Source organism: Lagopus leucura, unplaced genomic scaffold (assembly GCF_019238085.1).
Source record: "Lagopus leucura isolate 7727_CA_CO unplaced genomic scaffold, USGS_WTPT01 Super-Scaffold_100028, whole genome shotgun sequence".
Classification (NCBI taxonomy): Eukaryota; Metazoa; Chordata; class Aves; order Galliformes; family Phasianidae; genus Lagopus; species Lagopus leucura.
In genome coordinates this window covers 4,366,371-4,388,434 of record NW_024962279.1, presented here as the reverse complement: position 1 = coordinate 4,388,434, position 22,064 = coordinate 4,366,371, and the positions used below count along the sequence as shown (strand labels likewise).

At 44.6% G+C, this 22,064-nt stretch overlaps 1 protein-coding gene across 5 annotated transcripts in view; it reads left to right on the top strand.

Annotated features, from left to right (window-relative positions):
• FOXP1 (forkhead box P1) overlaps positions 1–22,064 on the top strand; it is a 337,019-nt gene that overhangs the window by 185,923 nt on the left and 129,032 nt on the right. For all 5 annotated transcript variants that reach the window (XM_042880828.1, XM_042880831.1, XM_042880827.1 and 2 more), the window contains one exon: positions 4,931–5,112. In XM_042880828.1, coding sequence (XP_042736762.1) covers positions 4,942–5,112 — 171 coding nt within the window. In that variant the 5' untranslated portion in view covers positions 4,931–4,941. The remainder of the gene's footprint in view (positions 1–4,930; positions 5,113–22,064) is intronic.

Here is a 22,064-nt window from a genome sequence, read left to right as displayed (position 1 = left end):
CCCCAGGGATACCGGGCCTGAAAGGGTCCGTCAGCGATGTCCCAGAAAGCCGTCGTAATCCCCATTGCTGATGGTGCTGTGGGGAGCACCAGGCTGCCTTTGTGCTTCTTCTGTACTGGTGCAATTGGTAAGAAGCAGCTTTGCTCCTGCTCTCGTATTGCCTTGCTGTTTGTGCTCTGGAGCACGTTAGTTTTCAAGAGGCGAAATCCTGCCTTTGTAGCGTTGCATTGCTGTGAAGTGCTTCCAAGCACTGTTCTGTTTTTGTAGTTTGACAGAGGAGCGCTCAGAAGTTAGTCCTAAGCTTGCTTGGGGCAACTGCTTGCAACAAATAGCTAAAATTTTCCCTTATTAATGATGCCTGTATGGTAGTGAGCCTGCTAGAGATTTAGGACTAGATCTTGTCATTTGATCACTTACTTAAAGCTGATTTTACCACTAACTATTCCATACAAGTAGAAATATGTTTTATAAATCTCTGTTTAGCTTAATTTACACATGCTTTTATGGCTGGGCCAAGTTCTTTAAGGGCATTTATTCTGCTTCATATAAATAATTGATCAGCCAAGTTAATTTACTTCTGCCTGACTTGGTCAACCTTAATTAACTGCCCTGGAATAAAGACTGAACTTTTTGTTAGCATAAAATCTTTCACAAATGTGACAAAGAGGGGATGTGTTATGACAACGTTTTTGTTCTAGCATCGTTCCCAGGGGACAGAAATGCTGGATGAACTCTGTGTGCAGATAGGAGGTTGATGAGATGGGGGCCAGCCTCTTCACCCAGGTAACTAGCTATAGGACCAGAGGGAACGGCCTCAAGTTGTGCTAGAGGAGATTCAGGTTGGATATTAGGAAGAATTTCTTCTCCAAAGCAGTCAGATACTGGAACTGACTGCCCAGCGGTGGCAGAGTCACTGTCCCTGGAGGTGTTTAAGGAAAGTGTAGGTGCAGTACTTACGGCAGTTGAACTGGATGACCTTAGCAGTCGTTGCCAGCCTTAATGTTTCTGAGATTCTGTGTGTATTTAGATGAACCTCGAAATGCTAATAGCCGAAACAAAATCATCATCTGAACGTAGCCCAGGCTGGGTCTGGAAGCGTATTTAAAGCAGGATGTCCCCGGTCCCAAGGGGTAGCGTTTTAATGCTGATGAGATTCTTTAAGGTGTCCATTGGTGCTTTTTGCTTATTGAGGAGTCTTGAAAGTATCTCACCAGATGCCTCATAGTATGGGATGGCATCCAAACACAGCTGAGTTTCTGTCCTTCAGCCTTTCAGACTTGTAGGGGCTCTGACGGGTGCGTCACTCGATAAATCCTCCCTCCTGCTGACGTTAAACAATGCTGCCTGGTCTTTAGAAAGTGTGCTGGTAGCAGAATTGCAGAAATTGCACACTTCATTGCCCTGCCTGCTGATCTCCGTGCTTAACCTTGCTCGTCTGAACAGCCCAGTGGTGCTAAGGGATGTGTATCTGCAGCATCTGGTCTTCGTGATGTTAAAGACTTTTTAAAAAATGGATTATTAGCGTTAGCACAGAGCATTTTTAAAATCAGGACTCCTTCAGGTTCTGTCTTTTGACCCCAAACACTGACACCGGAATCCTCAGGAAGATCATTTTCAGTCAGCCAAAGTTCACATCTGACCTGTGCTCTTCTCAGTTGTGACTGTGCCCTCAGAAAAATCAGCTGTCTCCAAATCATCTGGGAGATGGCTGCTGTTGTCCTGCTGTTGATAGCGTGCCACGCTTTGGTTCCTCTCCACCAAAGTTTTGCCCCATTGCCTTGAACATAAGGTATTAAACAGAGACAGTCCAAACCCCTGTGGCTTTGGCTTTGGCTCTGCATCAATACTGGAAAAGGTTTTGTGCAGCTTAAGACCAGAATCTTGAAAAAATCGATCTCTGTTGTGATATTTTTAAATGAAGCTGACATTAAGTGATAGAAGAGCAGTTTGTTTGATACCAGCCCTTGGATTCCAGGATTAAATTTTACAAGAAGTTTGTTGTTGTTTATACTGCAGCTTAGCTTTGGACCCTGAGCAGGGGAGAAACATCTTGTGTCACCTTTGCGATGTGAAGAGTCATTCCACCCCTGGTGTGAAATAGTGTAGCTTTCTATTGAAAAAAGAGATACTCATGTTGATAAGAGCCCATCTATTTTTAGCTGTTAAAATGCATTTATCTTTGCAGAATTGATACGAGAGTCATTCTGCTTTGTGGAATGCACCAGACAGATGTGTTCCTTTGCTGTTCAGTTTCGTAAGTCGGAATATCTTGTGTGTCGTGGAAGCTTTTGTGCAGTACAGTATTTCCTATAGGAAATCATTATGCATAACGGCTTCTTTGGTACCATTCTGCTCACTTTGGGCTGTGCTCAGGCCAGAGTCACAGTGGCACTAGGGACAGAGCTTCCCCTCAGTTGCCGCAGAGCGTAATCGTGTCGCATGAAGTCAACCTTGATTTGCTTTTCTCTTTGGCGATTTTGAATGACAGACCTCACTAATAGGCTTCTGCAAGGCCTGCTCCTCTGTGCTGCAGTGAGACAATTATCTCAGCCATCCTCGGCGCACCGTCACCTCCGCTCATTTAGGTGTGCTCAAACACACAAGTAATAATCATTCTTGCAGAAAGCTCTCGCAGGTTGATTTTCATGACATGACGCGTAATGATCAAACCAAACCGTGATTATTTATGTCAGCTCGCATTTGACTACGGTGAAGAAATAAACAGCTTTATCTTTACACCCTTGAAAACCCTGTTTTCCATGGAGGGCATTTCAGCAGAGTAGAGAGTAGATTTGGTTTGTATTGTGTCCAGTTGAAGGCATACTGAAGACAACTGACCGTAAATGGGCATCCTTAAGTAAAAATTTGCTCAGAGATGTTCACTTCTGCTTTCAAACTAGCTTCTTTGAGTGAAAAGAGCCTGAGAGTGCAAGTCACCCCAGTTTTCTTTTTAATGTCCTTGAGCTTGCTTTGCACCCTCCGTTCCTAGCAGTGCTGGCAGTGCTGCTGGAAATGCTGGGTGGCACGGCTGCTCAGGTGGGCACTGCCTGTGGGACTCGGGGTGCAGGAGGGAGCCTGAAGTCTGTCCTGGAGGAAGCTTTCAGGAGCTCAGTGATCTTGTTGCCATATCCTAGAAATAATCCATCCTTTTCTCAGTCCCGTAGGGTGGAAAAATTGTAGCAACTGCTACTGTTGTTTCTTTCCAGGAGCATTCTGCAGTCCTCAAGGCAATAAATAATTTTTTGATCAGTTTCTTTGTGAATTATTTTCTGTGACCTGGGGATATTTTGCTCAGAAGAGCAAGCCAACAAATAGTGGTTGGGCAATGATGGATCTGCTCCATGGTGCAGTGCATTGCTCTTCTGCTGTCAAAGCATCTCCAAGCTTTGGTCGGCACTTTCCCCTCCCCTCCGTAGTAGTTTGTCCAGGTTCTTGCCTCCAGTCAATCTGTTGCATCAGAAGAGTTTGGGAATGAAAAGTCCTTTTTTTTTACTGTTTGAACGTACTGCTTTTAACATCTCTTTCCATGGTGGTATCTGCTGGAGGCCCTGCAGCCCTTTCTTTATGTGTTCGTGCTCAGCCAGGTGCTCTGCCTCGGAGCAATGCATGGTGGTGCCATCCCCATGAAAATGAGCCTCTGGGTTTCACCTAATGCAGTCTTACTGGTCCTTCTCATGCTGGGGTAAGGGAGTGAAATACTCCACTTTGTGTCTTGAGCCTTGACCCCAAATTCAGATGGAAGGAAAGGAGTTGCGTGAATTCCTTCTTGATTCATCTCTGGTTGATGGTCATGACTGCTGAGGGGGTGATGATGGAAGGAGTCCTTGTCCCCCGCCAGTGCTCCTGTGAACTTCCTGGGAAAGTGATTTCTCCTGGTACTTTTCCATTAGAAATGCATTGTTTTCTCTCTCCCTTCTGGATTTTTATTTTCCCTTGTGTGTCAGAAGGGATATTTGTTCTTCCTCTTGAAGAGGCAGAGCATGGACAGAGGGAGGGATGGGCTGGAGGAAGCATGCCGATTACATGCAAATCCTGTAACGTAGGGCCCAGCAGGTGGAAATGCCCTTAAAACAACTCATCAGACTTCTCAAAGGTAGCAGTTTACAGCTGGAAATTGGCATACATGCTTTACTTGGGGTCTTGTTGTGCTCGAGTCCTGCCAGTTAATTCACAGAAACATGCGCGAATCCCGAGAGACCCAGGGTAAGCAGTTGGGCAGTCCTGCTCCAAATCCTCCTCTTCCTCTTTGCTGGGAGATCTTGTCCACCAAGAGCTGAGGGCAGCATGCTGCTGCCTGACAATAACTACCATGATGGTATTTAATCAAAGACACAGTTTGCTGCAAGTAAATCTGAAGCCCCTTCGCTGTATTGCCATAGTGCCTCTGAAGTCAAGCCCAATCCAAGATAATTGCCCAAAAGACTATGAGCAGCTGAAGCAGTTTGCTCCAGAACATCCCAGATTCAGTCAAAATTGCTTGATAGGAATAAAAGTTGGGGATGAAATCTGAAGTGCTGAGCACTGCTTCCCTCACCTGCCCCTGCACACTGTGTATCAGGTTCTTGATGTTGTCCATCACATGTTGCAAGGGGTGACTCACCGTTGCAAAGGAGATCATCCAGATGGAACTAGAGAAGTTTAATTATGGATTCTGTGTGTTCGTTGGAAATTTTTTTTTCTCTAAGAGGAAAAAGATGTTGAGCAAATAATGCTATATTTAGAACTGAACTGACTTACTAAAATTATAGCTGTACCAACAGATAAATAAACATAAACTAGTAGCATGAACCATTAATGAAAGATAAATCGTATGAAGGGAAATGACAAATGTTTACAGTTTTGGCAGGATTTAAAACAGGGCATGTCTCCTTATATACAGCAACTGTTTTAACAGCTGCTTTTTTTTTTCCCCTCCCCTAAATTATTTCAGGTTTTTGAGTCATGATGCAAGAATCTGGGACTGAGACAAAAAGTAACGGTTCAGCCATTCAGAATGGAGCGAGCGGTGGCAACCACTTACTAGAGTGCAGCCTACGGGAGGTGAGATCAAACGGCGAGACACCTTCAGTTGAAATTGGGGCTGCAGATTTAACACATCTTCAGCAACAGCAGGTACTGTAAGACGTATTACAATTTTCCTTCTGACAGAAAAAAACACGAAGCATTTAACGTCTTCCAACCCCTTTGTATTTGCCAATCAAAGGATGCTTTCAGGACCTGCCTGCCACATTCTGTACATTTTTGTCTGTAGAGGATTGCAGTCGCTGTGTACAGGGGAACGTTAGACTTCTCTTCTTGGGGTTCTTTTGGACTTCTGAGTGTGCTGAGCCTGGTGCCAGCAATCGGGTGAGCCACTGTGTACAAATAACTGGTTTCCCAAGTGTGTCACTGGGTGGAAAACACGCTAACGTTAAGTTTTGTTTTTGCAACAATTTTTAATATAACCTAGCAACCTCTATCAACAGAATGTTTTCTATTAGAGAGAAAGGCCGTGGAGGTATCTGCTGTGGCAGAACTCTGGGGTAAATAAATAAACACCCCGTGCGTCAGTGCTCCTTTCAGTTCACAAGAAGCAACAGAATTATGTGTCAGGGCTTTCCCTTTGTATTTTGATCAGTGTATTTTCTGGGAAGTGACCATGTTCACCGGTATGAATTATCCCTATAATACATTTTGTCTTTTTTCTTGATAAAATTTTGCAAGCCTCTCAGGAAATTTTACGCTGAAGAGCTGGGCACGTGTCATTAATGTGTTTGGGAACAAAGGCGGCTGTGGAGCCACCGTGAATACACTTAGCCTAACCCTCACTTTCTCTAATGCAATAAGCATTCTTAAAACCTTTTAAATAAGCGATTGGCAGCTGGTTAAGGCTCCCCTAAGCGCACTGTGATCTTTTTAGCTGGTTGTTGAGGAGAAGAAAAACCTGCACTCAAAAACAAAGCAAACTCGAGGCTTGTCGAGGAGCAGGGGACCTGGTTTGCCAGCCTAAGACAGAAAGCTGCCGTAATTAAACGAGTCAGGAAAACAGATGACACTAAAAGCACAGACTTTGGTTGTTTCAGTTATTTTCATCGTACAGGTTTTTACTTGAAGTGAGAATACCATCAGTGAGAAAATCACAGCCATGCTGAATTCATTACTGCAGTAGTCACACAAAACCACGGATAAAATTTCAATAACTGCAGGCCACAGTTGAGTAAACAGTTGCACTGAAACTTAATTCCTGTTGACTTTTCCCTCATTCTTCGCCAGGGGCACATTCTGATTCGTAGTGCAAAGACAACAGGGGTTACAGCTTTGATTAATATAGGACAGTAGAAGAGGATTCGAACAGTAAAATATGTTCAACGCAAAGGTCTCTTCTTAAAAAGGCTTGATATCAAAATGAGTTAATTACGCTGCCTTTCCATAGGGGCATGATGGAATTTTCCAGTGCTGCCGCTTGCCCGCTCTGTGCACAGTGAGGCACAGAGGACACAAACACACACATATGTGTGCACACACACGCAGTAGGGCACTGCAGACCAGAACATGCAGACCTCTGCTGTTCCTCTTATGCTCTCCGTTCCTAATCCTCACCATAGCACCAGAACCATGTGCAGAGACTGTTGGCCGCTGGCCGCCTATGCGAGCAGTGACAGAGCGGCAGGATCAGTGAGTGCTGCTGGGCACAGCCAGAGCTGCTCTGCTGTGGCTCTGCAGCCCCAGCTCCTGGTTGCTCATCTCTGCCAGCCCATTGACTACGTTCCATCAGCTCTCTGTTCTCAGGTGCTTAAAAGACCTTTATGTTTTGTGATTGGATCTTGCTGGTAGTTGGTTCTGATGGGTAACTTTCCAGTTTTTTAGTTTATCTTTGAAGAGCAAGTCGATTGCAAAGTTTGAAACGCTTACTCAGAAAGATCTGATAACAAAAGAGTAATCAGAGCTAGCACAAAAATATCAATCTTTATGTTTGTAAAATATTTTTAAATATGAAAAGAAGAAAAACCCGTTGTTTTCAGACAGCTAATGCAAGCATTTACAGATACACATGCAACACGGAGCATAATGTTTAGATGTTTCTCCATATACAACATATGCTCTCAGGTCACTTAACAGAATGCGTTCTACAGAACGCTTCTTCAATACAAATGAATGAGTTCTGAATTAAACAGCTATTTCTTAAGAGCATTTCATTCAAATCTTTTCTTTTTGCCACCTGGCACTTGTTTTGTCTGAACAAAAATCAGCGGCGCTCCTTTGGGCTGTGCTGCTCAGGGTGGCTCTGAGCAGGGCTGAGCGGTGCAGCGCGTACAGCTGCTCCTGCAAAGCATCTGCATCGAGTTCTGGTTCACATTTTTTGTTAAATTTATGAATTTATGAGAACTAATAGCTTTGTTACGATGAGAAAGGAAAACAGAAATGCTTCACATTTTTTAGGATGCTTTAATGGGTCTACAAACTTGTAAATATTTTATCATGGAAAACTGGAGCACTGCAGATGTTCCTGTGTCTGAAGGAGTGACGTGTGCTGCGAGCTCTCTTGTGGCAAGTGCATGAGGGCTCATAGGGCAAGTTTTGCTTTCCGTGTCATCTCTGGGTACAAGGAGGTGGAGTGGTGCAAAATTATTTTGGTGTTAACAGTCTTCTAAAACGGAGACATACAACTCACACTGATGTTTCTCTTTGTAATCATGAAGCAAGATACTTTCCAAACAGCAAAAGCAGTACAGGTGGCTCCTTTGGGACCACCTATGGAAGAATTGTATAAGAATGTAGATATGTGTGGGAAAAATCAACCCCAGGCCTCACCTAAGAGGGAAGGCAGACTTTCATGTGGGATTTTGGCACCTGCTGGGGTGGGAGGAATTGCCTTCCTGTCACTGCTGGCTCCATAGGAGATTGGCCCTGTGCAGAAATGGATGGCTTATGGCAGAGTTGAGTGGAATGGGCAGGGTTTTTGTGGGCTCCTGTAACACCTGGCATAGTCCTGAGGGTCCCCTGGGTCATCAGACTTTCTGAGGACACAGAAGCGGGTGATTGGCTTGAAGTCAGGCAGCAATGCTCATGAACTTGCTTCCAAGGTGCCCACGGGGCCAGAAGTGAGGGGCTGAAAGCCTGGGAGCAGGGCAGCAGGTACATCTGGCAGCATCTCTGGTGACTCCTGGGCACCCTTCCGAACACGTGCGTGGTGCAAAGCGGGTGCCAGAGCAGAAACGAGCTGCAGGTCAGGCTGAGCCAGGGAGGCTGGGGCAGGACGCGTGTAGTGATGGGGCAGCTTGGTTACCAGGGAGCAAGGAATAAAGTCGTGGGGACAGACTGCCTGTTAACATAGATGATCACAGCTTTAGCCGCTTCAGTGGTTTCTGATGTCTGCAGAAATAGAAGGCTTGATGCTTCAGTTCTAGTCAGGTTTTTTTAGCTTATAAAATAAATATTATTTATTATGATGTATTTTCATCCTTGGGACTGTTCATTAAAGTGTTCTTCATGTTGTTAGTAGAGAAAGAATAATATGAGTTGAACAAAGAGAATGATTATGAAGTTGAATGCTGATAGGCAGCAGCAAGACACCAAGTGCTGTGCTGCAGGAATACAAACCTCCCTCCATCAATAGCAAGATCCACTTTGATACTGTACCTTCAAATCCTGCCCCCCGAGTGTGTTAACGTGGGATCTTTTGTCTAACCCAGAATGCTTTTGAACTTATAGGAGGGATGACTTTAATAGTAATTTGTTGACAGATTAGCTACAGAGATTGCAAAGAGTTTATTTTGCAGAACTGGCAGGCTCGTATCAGTGTTCGCTTAAGGAAAAAAACACACATTGCTGTTTTGCAATTGCTTGCGTTTATTGACAACCTGCGCTGAGCAGGCAGAATTGGAATGTTTGTATAATGTGAACCTATAGCTTGTCTGATGAAGTGTAGTGTACTCTTAGGTAGTGCATAGATGGCTTGATAAGAGGGGTTACGAGGTGACTGCGTTTATGACAAACCGGAACAACAGCATGGATGCAACTGGTGCATGGACAAACGAGGAGGAAGTTTATATAAAGAACTGTAGGGAAGTTTCTTGCCTTCACTTTTGCCTATGAGCTGAACTACACTTGTTATGAAGTGTCATTTTGTACTTTCTGGAGAGTAAATACCATTTTTCCATGTATCCACAAAAAAAAAAGTTGTTGTATATAATTTTCAGTGCATCCTAGTTTGTATTTTTCACTCTTTTATTCCATACAAATGAGAAGAGCAGTTTTGTTTATGTACAGGTCTAGGTTCTGGTATCTGTGCCCAAGCCAGTGCTTTCCTCGCGGTCGGTCACACCGACTGTCCTTGCAGCGTTGGTGGCATCACATGAAGATGGCACAGCTTGGCTCTTTAGCTGCAGTTGTTTCTAGAACAGTTGAGATGAGAAGTGTTAGACTGAGGAGAGCAAACCTCAGAGGGAATATATGGCTTCTTCAGATTTTGCTCATGGCCAAAGGTGAGGAGAGTGTATGTGAAGTGGAGGGCTTGGTGTACTGTCAAGAGATCAAAGAGACAATTAGACTAGAAAGAATTCTGACTGTATCACGGTGTAAATTAAAGTAATGAATGCGATGGTATTTTTTTAAATAGGCTGCCGAGTTTCATCTTTTTTCTCCCTTGAGGAGAGGTTACAAACTGCATCAGGAGTTTTATGGTCCCATTGATCATGGTGTGGACTTATCTCCTCCGAACAAAACTCTAAACCAGATCTTAGATAAAGCCTTTGTTTCGTATTGACATAACTGGGTTGGACCAAATTTGTTTGTTAGACTTTAAGGGAGCGTCCATGTTGAGTCATTTTGACCAAAGAGACATAAAGCCTAATTGTTAAACTGCTGTTGCTATTGAAAGAGCCATTGGGGAGCGTAGTTTAAACTACATGCAGGCTGTTGGGAAGGTGTCTGATTTTGCATTGCAGCACGCTGGTAATTGATGGTTACATCATGAAAAGATTGCTGCATTTGTATGGCTCTGCTCTTGTATCAGAGAATGTGAAAACCAACTTCATGCTCCTGGTAACTTCGTGCTTTTATCATTCAGACTTTTCCCTCAAGTTCTCCGATCTGCCATCATTGAATGGAAGGTGACATGATGTCTTTTTAGTCATTCAAATCTAATAACTTTTAATCTGAAGGTTAAGTAGTGAGATATAAACTAAGAGATGATAATATCAATTTTATGTTCACTGAAGGGCACAATATACCTCTTTCTAGTAGAGGGAAAATTGTGCGTAAAATGTCTTTTGCTTTTCAGTGGAAAAGCTGTGGCTCTGAGGGCTTAGGAGCGGAGCAGCGCTGGAAAAATTAAATAAGTTTTAACATAGGCTGGCTACCTTGCCTGGATTTTAGAATCAGTGATTTTTTTTCCTTAATAATTCAATTTTTAGTTCTCTTGTCAATGACCCATGCTGAGAACATTCTTGCAGCATCCTCCATCCTCGCAATTATTAATGCCTTTGTTGTAAGTTCTTATTGACATCAACAAGCCTTACATTTTCTCTAGGCGTGAAAGGGAAAAGTGGGAACTGCCGCTTCGTTGCAATCACTGAGGGTTTTTTTTCTTGCCTCGTTTTATTTTTTATTTCGCTTCTGAGGTCTTTGATAAATAACTGCATAACTGAGTCCTCAAAGCACCTTGACATGGGCACCCCGAGCTCTGCAGTCTCATGTACAAGCATGTACGTGCAGAAGCTGGGCCATTAGGCGTGTAGTCACCTGGATTGTGTGCACAGCCAAATCCAGGAGTCCTCTTTAGACTGCGGATGTCTATTCCTGTACTTCTTTATTTATTTTTACAGTAGCTGCTTTTACTTTTGGAGGTAACTGAAAATCGTGCAGTAATCACTTGGGTTTATGTGGGCTCTTTGAAGAGCTGTAACTGCTGAAATATGTTTGCAGGTTTGTTTTTTAACCTCGCATCTCCCGTGAAAATTCAGCAACGGCGTGTTTGTTCCCAGCTGTTTTTGTAGGTGTGCTCTCTGCCCTTCTGTTTGCTTATGCTTACTCGTAAGCAAAAAAGTTACCCATTCAGGAGTTCTGTTTGGGGAAACCGCACAAAGGAACGCTTCAAAGCTGCTCCCCAGCACGTGTATACCTGAGAGAGACGCTCAGTGGGCATCAGATACCAATTAAAGCCTCTTTCTAAGGATGGTGTTTTGAAAATGATTAGAGACTGTCCCTCCTCCATTGATCTCCGTACTTAGGGGTTATCTGACAAACAGTGCAGCCAAACCTGTGGTACAGCGAGCTTAAAATGGCAGCGTACCTGTTAGGGAGGGAGGGAGGAAATCTTTCATTGGCATGGAAATGTTCCCCATCCTGGCCTTTTTGTCACCAGCATGTGCCTAAAAGCATCAGTGCTCAGTAAGGTCACGCTATGTCTCCTGCCAGCAAAACCAGGCATGTGCCTGAATACCTTGCAGAATGAAGGTGAAGCACTTTAACACAGAGTTGCATGCATTGCTGATATTTTAAAAGCAATTTAACTTTATTTAGGAACACGCTGCACGCAGGGAGGTTGCTTGGCAGTGCATGCGAGCAGAATTGTGCTGGTTTCCACTAGCAGAGCTGTTGGTTTCAGTGGAGTTTTGTCTGACTTGAATAGGTTTAAATGAGAGCGGAATCAAACGCTGCGGTTTGCTGTGTTATGTTCTTCCTCCTGTGGAGCTCCATTGGGTATCACAGCACGTGCAAAGAGTATCAGCAGCGTGGCTGTAATTTATAACAGTAATGGTGTAAATAAAGGTCGGGATACAAAGTAAAATGTGAAATGCATGAATACCCCATTAATTAAAAAAAACTAACAGAAGGTAATTTGGGGATGCTTAGTGTAAATAGTGACATTATGTAATGACAGTTGAGCAGGATGAGTGTTGCTTATTTTGTTGCTACATCCTGCATTTGTTAACCAGGCTCCTGCATTTTCAAAAGATTAACTGTATTTCTAACCTGCTTTAAATAGTGCAAATATACCTTTCTTTTTTTTCCCTATAAAAGCTATATATCGTATCTGTAGAGTGTCTGTAAAGTCAGTGTCATGTGTCAGACATTTCAGAAGCCTGAGGCAAGTGCCAGCTTTATTACAAGTTGGGCTTTTCAATTTATTTTTAATCACATTTCTTCTTTTCAAGATTTTTTTTCTGGGCTCTTGGAAGTGTGAGGTTTGTAAAGGGGTGGCTGGAGGGAGTCAGGCTGTGTAACCCATCCAGCAGCGTGCTGCAGAACTCAGCAGTGCAGTGCTGCTGTTGGCCCCCAGCCCTCTGCAGGGGCACATCTCAAGCAGACAGAGGAGCACAATGCACAACGTGGGTATAATTCCTTGTGTCTGAGTGCTGGCATAACCTTGGTTCTCATTTAGTGACAGTAAGGATCGAGGACTGCTACAGACAGCAACATTCCTGGGCATATGGACACGCAGAGGACACTTGCATGCTTGGAGATGGGCTGCATGTACTGACAGATGGGTGTATTTCTAATTTTGGGTGATCTGTTCTGATAGACCTTCAAGGCTAAACCAATTCCTGCAGGTGTGTTTGGGTCCTTCTTACCTTATTTCATTTAATAAGCGTGCTTTTGAAGGATTTTGTTCTTTCCTAGCAAAAGGTGTCATTACTGAGGGGCACAACAGGAATGTTTCAGATTTGGAGATGTGAAGAGAGGTCCCACTTTGCCTCCAGAGTGTGAAATAATCAGAATTTTATTTCAGATAAAACCTCTGGGGCTGATACTTGAAAACACAGCTTCTAACTGCTGTTACACAATTTGCTGTGGGACACTTAGCCAAATATTTGTGTAATGGTCTTTTTTTCTTTTTTTTTCTTTTTTTTTAAGTCTTGCCAAAGTTCAGGTGGGATTTCAGGCTTTAACAAACTGTACCTGGAAATGAAGTTAAGGAAAGGAAGGACAAAAACCTCTTCCTGCTCAAATTAGTGATCAGAGGCTGAAGGAATCTGATTGTTGCTGATGTGCTCAGATAAGTTTTCCTTAAAATTTCCTTGTTTTCATCGCTGCTACAAAGAAAACCATGCCATGAAAGAAATAGCATGATGTAGTAGCACTGCTAACCATCTCACATTCATCCTTTTTAACCTTGTTTCTAGCCGTTGGTCAGGTACATGCCAGAAGTGGGGCAGGGCTGTAGCTGTTTTCTCCTCAGGGCTCTGAAGGCAGAGGGCGGATTCCCCCAGGACCTGCTGGCACCTTACACAGCAGCAGCCCTACAGCTTTGAGGTGTGAGCTGCTCTCTCAGATATGAGGCTGGGGCACTTATGTTTCTATGCTGTCATTGTTTTATATTTTTGCTTCCAAATAATTAAGTCATTCATTGGAGGAGAAAGGTCAGATGGACATGGGGGCAGGTGAATGGGCTTGTTGTGAAACTGTGGGGTCCAGCATCCCACAGGAGAAACAAGAAATGAAACGGGGTTTAGTTCTTCTTGTGAGAGGATGCAGACCGTCAAAGTCAGTCTCAGGGTTCTCCATCAGACATTATGAGGTGGCTGCTTACAGGGATGCCTGGTCAGATTTGATCTATCCTAGGAGAAGCTCTGCTCTGGGGAGAGTGGCTGCTGTATATGTTGCTGTGTTGTGTTACGTACCCACTCCTATAGCACACTGCTCCTATAGCATGCAGCTCCTCTTAAAGAAAACTCAGAGAGAGGTGGGTAAGTGTGTATGGAAAGCAGCCGTGTGGGATCTTGGTGGAAAGTCCACGTGTTTCTGATGAGGAGGCTGGATATGGCACTGCTCTCTGACGCTGTGCCCTCAGTTACAAGTTCTGTAAGTGCAGTATTTTTGTTTACTGGGTGCAGTAAAACATTCTCACTGCAAACGTGCATTGGGCTCACTGTGTACGTGCAGGGCAGGTCGGTGTGGGTGGGGAATTGTGCATGCATCATGCATGGCAACTCCGTGCTTGGGGCTGGGGCAGGCTGCATCACGGGCTGCTCTGGGGCTGGGATGGATCCAACCGTCATCCCAGACTTCCAAGGGGGCAGCTGAAATGTTTTGTTCAGGTAAAATGGTCTGCATCCCCCATCTTTAGCGCTGGTCCTAAAGAAAAACCCTTCAAGCCAGCAAACAACAAAAAGCAGACTCGCCTTCTGTAGTGTTCTTGACAGAAGAGTAAGATTATAACACTAAAGTGGGTTTTATTGAATCTAGGCATGAATCCGTATTGAAGAAATAATCCACGGCCTCCTTTCAGTTTCTTGTCTTGTTAATTAGTGCTGGCAATGGGATTGTTAGCTTTTAAGATACGGTAAATACGAGCCTGTTAATATTATTGAGCGTACCGCTCCGCGAGGTGCAGGGACGCTGTAACCACAGGTGTTTTATAGAGCAGCTGGCAGCGGGCTGTGCTGTGTGACAGAGCTTCCCTTAGGGCTGAGCTGCTCGGATGCCCGGCGCGGTGGGGCAGGGTTGAGCCCTTTTTCACAACTTGGCAAGTTTAGGGAATTTAAAATACTTTCTTTTCCTTGAGAAATGATTCACCAATTCCTGCCGTTATTGAGGGGGCTCTTAGAAGCGTTTTACGCATGGCTCCAGCCCTTTAACTTGGGCAAGGGCTGGATTAAAAGGGTTTAGCAGCGATTAGCTCTGTTTACAGTATTTTCTTTGCTCCGAAAGGTATGGTGTTTGCTTTGCAGAGAGGTTCTGTTTTTCAGAGTTTCAGCTGACCACCTGCTTTTTTCCCTAATTGATTACAAGGACAATCGCTAGGCACGATAAATAATAGATACCAAGGTCTACCAAGGCTGTGTCGTAGGGCCTGCGCGTCAACAGTTCATAAGCTGTGAGCAGAACTGCGTGCCTTTCCCCGGGGCAGGGAAGTGCGTGCTGCGTTCCCGTTTGGGATCCTTCCAAGGTCACCGGGAGCCCGCGGTGGTGCCTTTGCTGGCTTTGATGGCCTCGCTGCCGCACGGCGGTGTGAGTATCCCAGCAGCAGGAGGAGCAGCCAGCCAGCACCTGGCTTCCTGCGGCTCTTTGCAGCTCTTTCGCCACTTAAGCACCCTAGTGAAAGCTGAGCCTGCTGGGATCTTATTAGCTGTATTACCCATCCCAGCTGAACTTCCACGAGTTACACGTGAGGAGAGCTCAAAGAGCTCGTAGTGGCAGCTCTGACTGGATTTAGTTATTAAAGAGCACTGCAGGAGAGATGCTGGAGAGCCCTCGCGGTTCTCCATCTCTGTTTATTCCGTGCTTCTGTCACATTTCATCTGTTGGTTCTTCTAAAAGACCATCCTAGTCTGAGAAGTCTCTCTTTTGTTGTTTTCAAGTTGGGCTCCGATCTCTGCTATCTGTCTTTACCTCACATCATGTCCCTCCATCCCCTCTGTCTTGTATCAGATTGTCCTTGGAGCAGAAGATGAGCAAATGAGTGTCTTTTCTATTTAATTGTGTGTGTCAATGATAAATCTTCTGAGGATACTCAAGCCACATGTTTCTGGACTAGGCTGCATCACTGTATCCCAGGCTTTGGCCTTCACCAAGCCCCAAAATCTGAAGGGCAAAACAGAAGGATTGAAGGGGGAAATAAAAACCCCAGTTCACTTTTAATGCGCAGAGGCTGTGCAGGACCCCCGATAACAACTGCTCTAACTGTGGCTCCGTCACTCAGAGGCCACTGCTCCGGGCTGTGCCAAGTCTCTGTCGTCCACAAGACAAGACATCTGCAGTACATTTGTTTAAAGCAGGGAGATGACAAGCACTGAAACAGATGTTGGAAAACAGAGCAGCAAAGTCCTGTGCTGAGCGCAGAGCCCACCGGGCCCCGGCTGTCAGATGGCTGAGCATTGCGAACGGCTGCTCCTGATCCGTGAGCCTCTGCTTGGGGGTGGGCTTTGCCGGCATGCAGAGCTGCCTTTTCTCGTGTACCTGGGAAGCATGCATGGAGCAGGATCATCATTCAGCCCCCTCAGATGGGTGATGCTCTGGCTTACCCACGCTGCATGGAACCATTGGAAAGCATTGGGAGCGTCTTGGCATCCACCACCAACATCACTCATTAGTTTGAATGAGAAGTCCGTGTGCAGGCTTTATCACAGCTACAGAGAGTTTTATCACAGTCAACATAAAACAATATTCCGTCTGAATCCTCTGCACCGTATTGCCATATAAAAAGCAGCTAATGTCTAGTGATCCTTGGTATATGAAGCAATTGAGGTTTATCACAAGCTGACAAATTATGCTTTGACAGCAAAGAATCCCTTTCGTACCTGATCTCATGCTTCCTAAGACCAGCTTTTCACCTTCTCTGATCTTGTCTTTAGGAGCTGATCCCCTCATACTAGGCAGGTAGAGCTGGCGTTAAACGAGCTTGTGAGATGTGGGGATTGCTGCTACCTGCCATTTCTGTCTGTCCACTGCACCCTAACTCTGGGAAGGCAGAGTGGGATTCTGCGGGCTGGCAGAGCTGCCGGCAGATGTGCTATCTGCTATTGAATGATTGTTCAGCACAATCGCATTTTCCTCTTATCCTGGTAGAAAGGAGGGAGGGATGTATGCCTCTTCTTCTCATCTGTTTTTCTCCATCTCATTTTTCCTTTGCGATGTTACAGAGATGGGCGGTAGGCAACAACCTTGAAAATCGTTACTACGTTGCCCCAGTCTTTATAGGGACTTGAACCATTTACCAGAGCATTTTATGAAAGGACTGGCTCCCATATGTTTGGGTGAACGTCACTGGACTGTGCTGAACCTCCTTATATCATTACTGCTTATCCAAAAGGATGAAAGGAGGGATGATCCAGGACACCTGGAGGGATGAAGGGACAAGAGCTCCTCTGTGCCTGCCCTGCAGATTCCTCACCTGGCCAGGTCTGGCTGTGCTGCAGATGTCCTGCAGATCCTGCGTCCAGCCAGGAGAGCCCATGGGCTTCTTCCTGTCTCTAGAACTGCTGCCATCTGCAGAGGCCAACAGCTGCATGGATGGGCCTTGTGTTCAGGAATCCTGAGCTGGTACCTGGGCAGTGCCATGCCTCTATGGTGTGTCCTATCCAGCCCTGCCCACTCCCTTCCAGATGGGCTCTGTTCTTCAGGTCTCTGTTCCCATCACACTGGAACAGTGCATCCTGCTGGGATGCAGGAGTTAATGTCTGCCAAGATGTGGAGCTGAGCGCAGGAGGGAGGGGAAGTTAGGTGCTGAAGGAGGCATCTGTCCTCTGAAGTGGATAAGCAATGAGGGTTATGTTAGGTGTTATTTAGAGAAGCATATGGTTCCCAGGTTTGTGCTTACTGCTCCTGAAGGGGCTTTGTGATCCCAGGTCGCTGGGCAGAGCTGGCTCTGGGCTCAGCCTTGTGCCATTCCCTTGTACAGAGGCACGTCTGGTGAGACCTGAAGGCACTGCACCCGTGCCCTGGTGGCCCCAGCAGCACTGATCCAGGATAGAGCTCTCTGTGCCCATGCAGGGTTGCAGGTCTGTGGGTGCCCACCACCTCCAGCACTGCCAGCACCCTGCTTCTTCCTGAACTTCCGTTCTTCAAGCTGTGTGTGCGGGTTAAGAACCAGTCCTTGGACATCACTGTTTCCAAACCCAGTTGTCCCTCCTGTAAAAGCCCTGTAGCCATGAATGGGCTCTTGGTGAACAACTGCAGGCCAGCTGAAGGCAGAGGGAAGATGTAGGGGTTTGCCACGGTATCTGGAGGTACAGTCTTTGGTCACAAATTCCTTCAGATGAAGCAGTGGGAGAAGCCTTTTTGAGCCTTTAGCTCAGCATGCACATGGAGAGGAGTTTCCTGCCCAGGTACAGGTGGGTTGGGTTGGAATAGGTCAGCACTGCTCCTCGTGGGAGCGTTTGTCCTGGGCCTCAAAAAGAATGGTTACACTGGAAAATATTAATAATAATTGACCAGTAGTAGAAGAGAGCTCTTTCTGTAAATAAACTCCAGTGTAATTAATAGCTCCGTGTTTCAGAGGCGTGCAAGCAGACGAAGGCAGGGATGCAGTGAGTGTGTCAGGAGCTGAAGGACATCTGCAGATAAGGGTTAACAGCCTTCTGAGGCTGAACTTGTGAACCTGGGCGACTGCTCGACTTGTTTGTTTCAATAAAACTTTTGTCTCTGCTGTGTACGGGTTTTATAGCATGTGTCTCTCATTCTCCAGGAAACACTTCAAGTCGGGTTTTTAATATAATGTTGGTAGCAAAGTATGAAGGACAGAGGAGGTAACAGAGAAGGCAACTTGCTAATGCAAAAGCAGTGTACTGAAAGTCACTTTTATTTCTTATTTATAATCTACATGCACACTCTGGATAATAGATGACAACGCTCATTCAGTACTTTAACTTCAAAGCAGAGAGAAGGCATGGATGACAGAGCTGGGAGCTGGAACACAAAGGTACTAACAACAAGAGGAAAAATGCCTGTTTACTGGATTGCATTTGTTAGCACGCTGTCTTCAGATATTGTTCCCCCAGGAATAGTGAGAATATGTGCTGCACGAACAATGATTTAACATCTGAAAATGGTACTTAAAGAGTTTTCTGTCTGGTAGTAATGTGATGAAGGCTTCTGAATGGAACCTGGGGACTTCATTTCTTCTATTTATCTATATGTCTCTCTGGTTTTAGTCAGCGGTAATTGCATATTTAACCCCTTAAACAGGTTTAACCCTCTCAGCACCAACTTTTTTTTTCTCTTTGCTCTCATGTCTGCTTTTGTTACGCTACAGCTGTGCCGAAGCATTCCTGGCCAAAAATCAGACAAACAAAGGGGATTTTGGAGAAGTTGTGGCCAGGGCAGTGCACCGAGCAGAATACCAGGCTCCTCCTCTGCTTCTGCCTTTCCCTCTGCTTCCTTTTTAAGGAAAGCGGTGGATAATAGCAGCCACGGAAAGTGTTTTAATGGGATTCAGTGCTGCTGGGAGCTGTATAGCAGAGAATGAGAGCAAGAAAGAGAGCTGTAATGAGGGGGGGTGTTGCAGATAAGGCGGTAAATCAACAGGATGAATTCGCTGCTTACTTCAGCGCTCTACTTCTTCCCATCTTTCTCAATTAGTACTTGTTCTGGGGGGCTTGCTTAATAGCTTATGCGAAACAAATATTAACATAAATTGTTTAATTATATCAAAATCTTGAATTCCTCCAAGACGAAAAATTGTTTTTAGCTGTGAGTACATCTGCAATAAAACATCATCGAGTTAAAGTAAACGAGCTCTAAGGAAAGCCATAAGATTGTAGCTGAGCTACTTTTACAGTTTATTTTCATGGTATTTAAATTATGATACCAGTGGGTATTTTTAATTAGTGCCTCTTTAAAGTGTGCACTTGTCTACATAAGCCATTTTGGCAAATTTGACTCATTCATACAGCGGTTGCTGTAAAAGAGGCCAGCACAGCCTGCAGGAATTGGAATTAAAAGTTTCTGCAAGCTGTTGTCGACATGACCACATCTCATTAACTTAAAAAATGGAGATTATTTGCCTGAAAGCTTGATTTGACTAACAGTAATCAAATATTAGGCTCGGTGGAGAAGGAGGAGGAAAAAGCAGCTTCGCTGTTGTGATCTATATGCTTAAGTGTTGTTTGGTTCACGTTAAATAGCGATGTCATCTTTCTGCTTTGACACACTAACGGGGGAAGAAATAAGGAGGCATATGGCTTTGAGAATAATCCGGGCTTCGTTCTGCTTCACGTTCTGACAGAACTATTTACCGAACTGACCGAAGATAAACATAATTTCTCTGATGATTCTAACAATAAGTAGTCAGAATTAATTATCTCGAATAGTTTCCACTGAATTATCAAAGTTTAAATACTGGAAATTGCTCCTATCCTGTGGTTATCTCTGTCAGCTGTTAATAGGCATGAACCTTGAATTTGCACCATTGAGTCATTTAACTGTTTTAAAAAAACACGATCAGGTGGGCTGCGAAAATCTGCATAAAATCAACCAAAATAGAGAACTGCCTTTCTCATCTTGTGAGTTGTTTAGGTAGCTTGTAAAATGGAAGAGCTGAGGAAAAAAACACCGCTTTTGTGCTGTGCTTAGGGTAGGGGAGTAGGAAATCAAAACAGCTCGGGAGAGAAGAGGGGTCAGAATTGGGTGCTTGGTGCCGTACCTCGATGGAAGCTGCGGTACACGTCACGAAAATGCAGGGTGCAGTTAAACAAAAGAAGATAAAGTCTCGTGCCTTTTTATGTCTTTGAACTGCGAACATGTGCTGCATTTTACTAAAGGAACATGAGCCTTGAATGTAAGTAACTGGTTTTTGCATTAGGTACTCCCTGGAGGTAGCAGAAAAATATCATGTCCCTGCATGAAATGCGAATGTGAAATCTACCAGAAAGAAATATTTATGACCATTTTATGCTTGATTAGACTTGGATGACATCTGTTAGAAGACAGGGACTGGACAAAGAGAGAGACGCTCGGGGGCAAATGTTAACAGAGTTGTTTAGATGATGCTGGGGCAGGAGCGTCCATTTACTGCCAGGCAAAACATAGGAATTGTGTTAGCGAGAGTGCAGCTGACAAGAATTCGCTGTGATGGAGACACTGTAAACTGACTGGCTGGAACAGTAAAATGCAGCTGTTGATATTCACTGCACTGCCACGATTTATGGCCAGGTATCTCAGCTAAACACAGATACTGTAACTTGCAGGGAGCAGATGCATTAACAAAGTTATATAAATGTGAGTCAGCTATAAAAAAGCGACATCTCCACTTTTTAAAGTTGTTATTCCACCAGGCTGCACGTCGAGTGGAAAGGACTTTAAAGGAATAAAAAGGAAAAAAAAAAAAAAAAAAAAAGCAGGATTTTCTGTTTCTCAAAGCAGATCGTGCTGCTCTGTTGCAATGGACCCGGCCCTTTGCTTTCCCCATGCTGCTCCATGTGGGGCTTTTCCCCCCCCCACCCCAATCCTGCTCCTCCTCGGCTGCTCCTGTGCTGCATCCCACCCCGCCGTGTCAATCTTTAACCCCAGAGCCGGACGGTGCATGGCTTGTGAGCCCGGTGTGTTTCTAAAGCAAGCCTGTTGTTTACCATCTCGGCAGCAGTGGGTTTTATGGCTGGAGGTACAAACACTCACTTTGCTCTGGGTCTCTTCCCAGCTTTCTTTTCCTGTAAATTTTCTCTGTCTGGAATGCTTATGGGAAATGTTATTTTGTTTTTGTTTGCAACAGCTCCGTTGTTTTGATTTTGTCTGAGTGGTATGGAAAACAGTACGTCACTTGGAGTGGGTGTTTTGTCTATTGGCCATTTGGCTATTGCACATATATTTCTCATACTTGTTACATGATGACAAGGGAACCCAAATGGCATAATTTTTCCAGTTGGATTTTGCTTTCCAGTGTAATAATAGTGAAAGGAAAACAAAGTTAATAGATTTAGCAGTTTTGATACTGCTCGCATGCTGATAGATGCCTTCGGATTTTTTTCCCTGTGGTTAGGGATCTATTTAGACAAAGGTCAGATTAATGCATGTATCGGTTTCTATAATAAACTGCGTGAGGATTAGGTTACCCATTTTGCATACAGTTGTGAAAAACTGTAATTTAAGTACCCAAGCCCATAAAAGGGTAATAAACAACTTCAGTACCATCAATAGGATTGGTTGAGGGCACTTTTTCTCTGATTGTGAGGCGGGACGTAGCAGAAGTGGTAGCAGCAGATGCCTTTTAATTGAAAAACGATCCGAAATAAATTTTGCACTTGAAAAGAGAACGTGGCATCCTCCATCTAAGTGTTGTGCTGGAGAGATGTGAGCAGAAGATACACCCGTCCTTGCGTCGTATTTACTGTGTTGGGGAGGAAAGGCGACAGAATGCAGGACTGGATAATTTTTATGTATAGTCCAGAAATGTAAAATGGAAAGTATGATTAATTTTTCAATTTCTCTCTGCAGATATCTAATAATTGTGCCCATGGACTGCCAAAGGCTCCCATTAAAGATTTAGAATGCAAAGAAAGGTAGAATCAAAAAGATGGTATTTTGGATTAAATAATGTAAAATAACTGTAGGGCAGTAGCAAAGTGAGAAGCTATTGGCAAAATAAAAGCGTGGCGTCAACTCTCCTTGAGACAGACTTAAACATTTACGCGTTCACGTTCAGCTTC